The 9389-nt window shown below is 40.1% G+C and overlaps 1 protein-coding gene across 1 annotated transcript; it reads right to left on the bottom strand.

The window, feature by feature from the left end:
- Window positions 1-5789: 5789 nt before the first annotated feature.
- Window positions 5790-6698, bottom strand: LOC110176076 (uncharacterized). Its single transcript, XM_020942298.2, has 2 exons — window positions 6337-6698; window positions 5790-6273 (listed from the first exon to the last, which is right to left on the bottom strand). The coding sequence occupies exons 1-2, from the start codon at window positions 6401-6403 to the stop codon at window positions 5939-5941; spliced, it is 402 nt and encodes a 133-aa protein (XP_020797957.2). The 5' UTR covers window positions 6404-6698; the 3' UTR covers window positions 5790-5938.
- Between the last annotated feature and the right edge of the window lie 2691 nt (window positions 6699-9389).

Below are 9389 nucleotides of genomic sequence, written 5' to 3'. Positions count from 1 at the left end.
GCTCCATTTTCCCAGCTAACCGATTTTCAGCTCAATTTTCCCTTACTGCCAGTGATTCGCTTTTATTGTGTCTCCATGTGTGTGAAAATAGATTGAATTAACAGCAAATAAGATAAGGACAACCGAGAAAGGAATAATTTCAAACAGAAACAATTAAAATTAAGCAACTTATTAACTCGATTTCTATATAATGTTTCGAGTTTAATTTCAACACGTTACATTTTCAATTGTAACCTCCATTCTTGCGAAACAATGATGATTACCTCCTCTCGAGAGCTGAAAGGTGAAAAAGTTAAGAAATCAATTTCAAAAAGAACCGAAAAATTCCAGGAAAGTGACCAACTGCGGTTAGTGATAGGCTGTCTGTCTGTCGGTTTGAATTCCTGTATTGCCATCCCAGTTTGAGGACAGTTTGGGATACTAATGAAGTGCTCTCCAGTTGTATCTGCATCCGAGACAGGCCAAATGTATCTGTATCTGCTGCCATATCTATTGCCTGGAGCCCCCCTGGGGCATAGTCGGATGCATTTGGCAAATAAAACACCTACCGACAAGCCAGCATGTTGTCTACACAAAAGGCCAAGCCAACTGCAACTGTTGCCAAAAAAATAGGAGAGAAAAACCAAAAACTGAAGAGAAATGTGCCCAAACAGTAGGAGCCCAGGACTCTGTCTCGAACCAGGACTAGAACTGAAACTGAGAGACTCAAACTCAAACTGAAACTGAAACAGAAACTGCAGGGCAATTAGAACATTATCAGGCGGCAATAATCGACTCGTTTGCACCCAAGTGTCGTCGTCCTGCTGCCTTGTCGTTATAATAAAAAGGACCCTCTTTCTTCTATCCGTGGAGCAGTGGAAAAACAACAGGACATCTCTCGCTCCGTCTGTCGAGATAGGAGACAGACGAACGACACTGTCGGCGGCGACAGTCCCGGCATCAAAGTCGATTATCACAATTTTTGGGATTTGCCTTAAATCACGCACCAGGCCCGAGTCCCTTCGAAACAACTCAATTAAAATTCCTGGAATGTTGCAACGCAACACCATCTCCTTGCATCTAGTCTCGTGCATTTTTCCAAGGCGGTTTCTGTGGTTTTTGATGTTGCCCCTCTGTGCCTCTGCTAATCCGTTAAATTAATGATAATGCGCGCAACAAACTCGTAAATATTGTAGGGTCAGACGCTGACCATTGTCCTGTTTTTGTTGCTGCTCCTGTCACTCGTATCTACATATATCCCAAAATTAAGTCCCCCCCTTCATCTTGGCCCTAATTTCTTTTCACACACATGCTGCATTCTAGAGGATTAGGTGGCTGTGTGTTTTTAGTCTGGGGTCTTAAAGTTTATTTTATTAAACTTAAAATAAGAACGAGTGTTCTTGGGTAGCTAGAAATAATTGTTTGGAATTTATAAATATTAAAGTTGATTAGGGAGGCTAATTTCTTTGTTAGTAAGATTGGTCTTTTCTTGATATATATATAAGTTTGGTATTCCATACTTATTCAATTAAGAAACTCAGAGAAGATTCTTAATAGGAAGACTTACTTTGGTATTTCTGTATTTAACAAACAATTATTCAAACATTATTATTTTGGGGATGTTCATCATGTGTCACAGAACTAGCTGCTCTGTTTGAGAAGCGCAGAGAAGGGCTGCTAAAAATTAAAGCCAACTTGACCTACCCCTTGACTTATAGACATGCGCATTTCCTACACCAAAGATAGACCATTATTATTTGACCCACTGGCGGCCATACTTGGCCAAAACTTGGGGTTGGAGTTTTATGATTGGGCGGGGGGAAATAATAGATAAAAGGGGTGACAAGGATTAACCAGTGAAGGCTGAAATTTAAGGGGAAATAAATATATATAGAAAGGTTTATTAAACTTAACTTTCCATATCTAGGATTTCTGAAAACTGGAGTTTAAAAGAATCTCCCACTATCCTAGTTCTTTACTTTAAATTATTTTCCATAGAGTCCTGTCTAGTCCAACGTTATCCCATGTCCTGTGCTCCAACTGAGTTGCCAATCCCCAGACAAAATCCAGCTGGTGACGAAGGCAATTTGCATTTGAAGGGGTCGGGTCGTGTTAGCCACTGGGTGACAGGCATTAAATAATTAACTCGCATTCAACATTTATAAGGATACATGGAATATGGTAAAAAGGGAAGAGGGAAATGGGGAAACAACGGCTGGGGGAAATGGGATTTCGATGGCTGAGACAATGTCAAGTAATCCCCAAAAGAAAACATTTAACATACGTAAGTGGCAATTGAATTAAAAACCAATAATATCAACCGAAAGTAACAGACAACGATGAGGTCGGGGATCACTGAATGGAACATGTGTAGAGATATTTATTTAACAAACATGGCAAAAAAATAAAACAGCAAAAAACCTTCAGAAGCAAGAACAGGAATTACACGGCAAGAAATATGTTTTTTTTTTTTTTTAGATTTTTGCTATTAAGAGAAAGTATTTCAAATGGAATAACAAAGTATTTCCTAATACTAATTAGTTTAGGTGAGATATTCCTAATTTTCTGCTTATTAACATAGATCTAGTTCCAGAATACTTAATATTTAATATCTCTATAATTTCTCACAACCAAAATACCCTTTTAATTTTCCCTGTGTTTGGTAAAAAAAAGAGAGCAAAATAAATGCGAGGAAAACCAAACAGCCCAGCGACAATCGAAATGCGAATGGAAAATCAAAGGTGAAAAGATGTGAAAAGCAAACGGAACGTGCATGGGGAGCATTTAACCCCCGCTTCGCTTTTCCGCTTTTCCCTTAACGTTTTCCATTTCCCATTTTTCCACCTACAACTCCGGGTAAGCCGCTACTGAGGCACACATGACGTATTGGCAGGAGCTCCTGAAGTCCTGGTGCGGGTCCCGAGCTCCCGAGCTCCCTTGCCACCTCTCGACCGCTCCACCGCTCCACCGCCTTTCCGCTTTTCCTGCTCGCAACTCTGGGGCACTTGAAAGCCCGGGGATATCTTGATTGTTTGCATGTAAATCTGCACAAAATCCCCAAAGTACCCAAGTACCCGAAGTACCCAAAGGAAGAGACAAGAGTTCCTCTCCCCCGCTCTGATTTTTCCAACCGATTTTTCCCGATCTCCCCGTCCGATTTCCCAGTCGGGTGGCGGTGCTCCACGATGATGGCCTTGGCGCATCGCATCGCATCGCATCGCATGGCAATCCCTTGCACAATTGAACCTAGAGGGGGTTCTGCCCTGAGTTACCTGTTCGATATTTCCAGGTGTGCTTGATGCTTTCAACAAATGGTCAGAATGGCCTAAGAAAATCCCCTACCAAGTATAAGTATAAAAGTGCAATAAATATAAATAACTAACACAAAAGGGTCTCTTTCTTATGAGAATATTAAGTGAGATGAAACGAAATAAAGAACTTTGGGTTCTTAAAATCAAGAAATATGTTAAATGATATACTTATTTATATTTAAAGACTAAGATATATCATTCCTTTAAATTAACCCTTAGATTTCAATAAGAAAATAAGCAAGAAGGTCTTCCCTCAAAAGTAGCTCCATTGCAGTGTCCCTTTAGCCGAATCCTTTAAGGATTCCTTAACTCTGGTTTTCTTTTTCTTTTTTGTACCCGGGACCCCGGCTCTCCCACATTGCGTGGCCAATTTTCCGATTTTCCGCTGCTCGTTTTTCCCCTGTTCTTCTGCTCCCCATTTCTCATTTCCCAACTTACCAGCTCCTGGCCCCTGTCTTCCGCTGCACTCGTTCTTCCTACCCAGCTCCCCGCTTTTATTGGAATTTCACAATAAACTGCAGAGTGCAAAAAACAATACAACAAAAAACAAAAAAGGTAAAACGTAAATAAAAATGTGCAAAGAGTTGCAGATACTCGTAGGCCAAAGCCAAACCATGGCATTTGTAGAAGTTTTTGGTTTGGTTTGGGCCTTTTTCCTCATGCCACACCCCCCTATGTATATATAGCACTCTATTCTTTTTTTTGTACCGCCACCCTGGCGAAGGATGTAATTAAAAAAGGGCAACATCAACATCAGCAACAGGCAAAAAAAAAAGAGAGCTCTGGAGCTTGTAAACTTTGCAGCAAGCGACACTCGAAGTTGCGACAACAGGCAAACCCTCAATTCACCATACCGCCTCTGACCTCTGACCCCGGGACCCGGGAACGGAGCTCCAAAACCCCCTAACCGTTTGTGCCCCTCTGGGGCCAAATCGATGAGCTGCTCTAACGATATCCATAGCTCAAAGCCAAATCTCGGCACAAACAGGATATACATATGGCTCGGCAGTCAAAGTCAATCCTTGCATATACCCCTCTTGATTTTAGCTAACAGAGAGAGAAAAAAGGAGAGATAAATAGGGGATTGTATCATTTAAAGATATAATATTAAATCTCTTATTGAAAAATGAAATATTTCACTAGCTTTATTTAAGCCAAGAACATATAATTACCAATAAGTTGTAGCTGCAGTTCTTTGGAAGTCAGAGGAAGTGCTTGAACCCAAGCAATATATATCCTCTAGCTAAACATTTCTTCTATTTCTCCATTATCCTTGGTCCTCTTATATTTATGTATCCTTTAGCTGAATATTTCTTCCAGTATCGACTTGGCCCCAGCCCGATTTCCCCTTGGTGATGCCGCATCCGTTGCGACTTGGGTTTTGTAGTCAAGTCAGCTCCTGTTTTCGCTTTTGGCCACCTCTCGCCTTTTTTTGTTTTGTTTTTGCAGCCTTTGTTTCTTATCGGGACCAGGACGAGGATGAGGATGAGGACGAGGTCCTTGTTTGTTTTTTTTTTTTCTGCGGGTATTTTGTATTTTCCCTGTGATATTGAGCCGGCTGGTGGCACTCAAAGGAAAGCCAGTGCAGAGCAGAGCTTTGCCTCTTCCCCTAACTGCTACGCTTTTCCGACCATTTTCCCCGGTTTGTGTTAAGCTGCTGCTGCTGCCGCCTTGACGTATTCGGTTTAGTGTGATTTGTATGGCTAAAAGGAGCAAGGAAAATTCGGATCGAAGGCCAAGAGAGGTGTCCTGGCATTGCGATTTCATACTCAAAAGCGACTGGCCATCAAACGGAGCTGAAAGCGAAACGCTTTGGGGTTTTATATCTATCTGGGGAATTAGAGATAGATTCAAGATTTCTTTGACTTTAAATTATAAATATGTCAATAGAAATAGTTTCTGTATTGCGATAATTTATACATTTTCATACTTAAGTAATTAAAAACTTGAGGAACCTTCAAGCCTTGGAAGATCCTTAAATAAGACTTTATTCTCTTTGGTTTATTAGCTAAAATGAGTATCTCTTGACTTGTTTTTTTTTTCTTTTAAATTTTCAGTTGCACATAAATCTTTGTTCTCTTGAACTATCTGATTTTCCGTCCCTGGACTTTTCCCAGATTTTTCTTCTCTTTTGCTGGGAAAGCTGCTCCCTTTCCTTGGCCATCTCTGGTCATTGCGGATTCCGAAATGCGTCCTTGTTTTCTTTTTTTTGTGTTCCTTCCGGAGTTGCAACGTTTGTTGGCCATGTTGCTACTGTTGTTGCACTCACATCCGCTACATGGCGGCTTGTTGGTTCTTCCTTACTGGCCGCTATGGTTTTTCCTCTTTTTCCTAGGCTTTTCCTCACACTGAGCTAAATTCGACAGCATTTTTTGGCTTAAGGAAGCTAAGGATATTGCAGAATGAGAACATTATTTAAGGATAAATATATAACCTAAGCGTGAGTCCAAGATAACCTGCAAGGATCTAATAAATAAACATTACAGCAAACAATTTGTTCTATACAAAAGGTTTAATTTTGTATTCCAGGACATATGATTAAAAATGTTGGAGGAGGCTGCTTTTGCTGGGTGTTTTTTTTTTTTTTTTAATTATTACAAAAGTGTGCAATTTTGAATTTGCGAAATGTATATAAGCGTGTTGCCCAACTATTTTCCCATTGTGACATCCAACTTATTCTTGAGGTTCCAGCGAGAATTGTTTAAAGTTTCTCGGGTGACAAACAGCTTGGCATTTTGCTGACGTTTCTCCGCTTCGATTAATAATTGTTTGTTCCGATCTCGGACGCACTGCAACCGCATGGAATCTACGGAACCCCGCTGGTTTAGAAGGTTGTGAAAGTTGCAGGGCTTTGGCATCTGTGGCAACTCCTTGGGAAAACGATCACAGAGCTCCAGAGTCGGAATCTTCCTTAAGGACATGAATCCTGCCTGCTGGAAAACCTTCTGGCATGGTTGGCATGATGTTATCACGGACTTTGTATCTAGGAAAGGATTTCAACTATGATGTTGGGGTATATATCCAAAAAGGATATCCATAGACTCACCGTAGGTCAGCATACGAACCCATTGCTGGGTCTCGGTCAAAACACTTCCTCTTGCTAAACGGAACATTTTGTTGGAAATTGGAAAAACTACCAAAAGTTCACTTGGAAATTTTGAATTTGAGAAGATATAACACGTCCCTATTACAATTGCTTGTAGCTAATTCTAATAGATTAACTTATCTATGTATCTAGAGCGTCTAAAATATTTTCAAGGTATCTAACTTTTCTGAGGGAGTAGAAAATTTTTTTTTGGATAGGCCTAAAAAGAAGCGGGTTAGTAAAAAAGTTGTTTACAGTTTGGAAAGAACGAAATGAATGAAATGAATTCAAATGCCTAGCTCTGCTCTTGAAAGGAGAAAATCAAAGCCTTCTACGTTTTCCCCATGGCATGCTTTTTCATTTCCATTTTCACTGGTCCCCCCAAAGTTTCACTCTCTCTCTCCTCAAATTTTCCCATTTTCCGCCCCGGTTTCCCTCAGCTTGCATCTCCCTTTGCATGCAAATTTATAGTTCCGCTTGTTGACAAATATCGCGCTCTGTTGACTGACGAAAAATTCCAGGGGGTCATGGATGCAGCGGCGGCGGAAAAGCGGCGGAAGCTGCACTGATTAGAAACATAGTGTGGTGTCCTCGCGAGTCCTCTGAAAAAGTGCTGGTCCTGGCACAAAAAAAGCACGCACGCTGCCAGTTGAAAAATTGAGAGGAGAAAATCCGGATATTCCTATGACACTCTTACACTCTTTGATGGTAAAGTTGAAAGATAATATTGAAAGAGTCTTTGAATTAGTAAGTAATTAAAGTAATTAGTATTTTATATCATAAAGTTGATTATATAAACTTTTATATTCCATTTCTGTGTCATTTCTATGACATCCTTTATAAGAAATATATGCACCAAGAGATCAAAGATAAATATATAGTAAAATGTTTTCCTAATCCTTTTTAAATGTAGCTTTAAATGTATGCTTTTTGTAGAGCATGTAAAATTCGTTATTTCTCTGATATTCCGCCGAAATTCACTTGTCAGGGAATTGCATTTCCTGGAGAGTGTCCTGCCGCTCCTTTTTCAGCACTTCAGTCGCATTTTTCTAAACAAATCCTATGCCATGAATACAAAATGGCAACATCGACTGGATAGTTTCGGGTCGCATATTTTAGCGATTGAAATATTAATGGGTGGCCATCCAGGCTATGTATGTAGGGGAAAAAAAGAGACATGGTGGAAGGATATATGTACATATATGGGATGGATGGTCCTGTGTGGCAGCGCCGGCGCTACACTTGTTCTTTGTTCAGCAATTTGCGGCAACAATTGGCACAAAGGGTGGCGCACAATAAAAGCCACCTAAGGCTGCACAAACAGGTTATACTCCGGCATGTGTGTGGATATAACGTACTTACCGTATGCGCATCTATTTTCCGGCTATTAGCATTCGGCTAAGCCGCACTTAGGCCTAATGTGCCCTCAAAAAAGGATCCTCGGCAGACCGACTGTCTCTCATTCGCATGCATATATATGCATGACCTGGGATAATCCTTTATCGGGCGATCGTGCAGGTCCTTTGTTTGGGCTTTAACCTGCCCCTCCATTGTGCAACCGACACTTGTCCAAATCCCATCGTCCATAGCCCACATTTCATATGCACAAAAACACACCCGGCCACAATGGGATATATATATATAGGGGATATATAGGGATATATGACCGGATCCTGACCTAGATCGATCTATGGTCCATTGTCCTGCCAAAAGATCTCTACGCGATCCACTCAAGATAAATTTAACCGCCGCAAAGTGTGTGTATGTGTAAGCTTAGCCCAGGGATCAGATTGGATTGGTCTCTCCTCCTTCGAGGGCATGAGGCCGGATCCTATAAGGTTTATATTATATATATATATAGAGAGAGAGTAGGTAGTCTTGAGATCTCAGACGGCATGTCTTCCGGTTGATTATTTGCTGAGAAATTGCTTTAGATACATAACCAGAGCTAAAGATACATATGTATCTATAGAAATCATGGAGATGTGATGATTAAGATCAGGAATATATCGGTTATATAGTAGTTTAGATACTTGAAATCATTACTATATATATCACTATATATATAACTATATATATAACTATATATTATATACAGAATACGTATTCCAAATCTAATCAGTCAAAAAGTTATCTTAAAAATTCACGGATGAATATTCAGACTTAAGTCTTAAGACAAATGTTCTATAAATGATTATTAACAATCATAGATACACCAAAATAATATAGATTTAGTTCCATAATTATTATATTATATGGAAAAGGAAAAAAGAATGTTCTTCTTATAGTTTTCAGATTTCGATGCTCTTAAGTTGAAGCTGTAAATACAAAGGATATTAAATACGAATTACTCTAAAACCCACTAAATAATTACAAAATCAAAAATATCTTAAATATATATCATTTCACTCAAGATATCCTGTATATCCTGGCGCTAGAACTCTCTACCAAATCGTCCCTGTGCCTCGTCAAGTTCTGGACAAAAGGCAAAAAGTCTGCTGAAATTCTGTACATAAAAATTACAATACTCGTACAGAAAAGTTTATTACGAGAAATCCATGAAAATCAATGGAATGCGAGTAATAAACAGAGCAAACAGCGCTGGCGGATCGAAGGGGCGGGTGCGGGGTTGCAATTATTAAAATAATGTCCATGGGCCATTGAGTTCATAACGCGAATGAGGCCGCAATAAAATAAATAAATGAAGAGGAACTTGTCCTCAAATGAGGCATGCAAATGTCGCCAGGCGAAATAACAATGGAATCCCGAGCATTTTCCCCCCACTGTCCTGTCCTGGCCCATCCTGCACTGAAATTTATTAAAAAAAAGAGAAAACAGAGGAAAACAAAAAAAATCTCAGATGAAAACACCAGAGAGCAGCGGCGAAAATAACAATATCCAGGGGATACGAGTATCCAGCGGCTGGGAGGGTGGACTTTGGATGCCGGATTGCTCAATTTTCGGCCATTGGCCACAGCTGTTGGCCTGATAGATTAAAGGGCGGCCAGATATTA

Source organism: Drosophila serrata, unplaced genomic scaffold (genome assembly GCF_035046125.1).
Source record: "Drosophila serrata isolate PLE 108 unplaced genomic scaffold, ASM3504612v1 contig_362, whole genome shotgun sequence".
In the NCBI taxonomy this organism is placed as follows: Eukaryota; Metazoa; Arthropoda; class Insecta; order Diptera; family Drosophilidae; genus Drosophila; species Drosophila serrata.
The sequence above is the reverse complement of the archived record's forward strand: the minus strand, read 5'-3'. Positions and strand labels throughout refer to the sequence as shown.

Excerpts from the sequence above, each read along its gene's own strand:
- LOC110176076 (XM_020942298.2), bottom strand. The coding sequence starts at position 6,403 with ATGTTCCGTTTAGCAAGAGGAAGTGTTTTGACCGAGACCCAGCAATGG. Across the intron at positions 6,274-6,336 it reads GGTTCGTATGCTGACCTACG|ATACAAAGTCCGTGATAACA; the intron begins GTGAGTCTATGG and ends ATCCTTTCCTAG.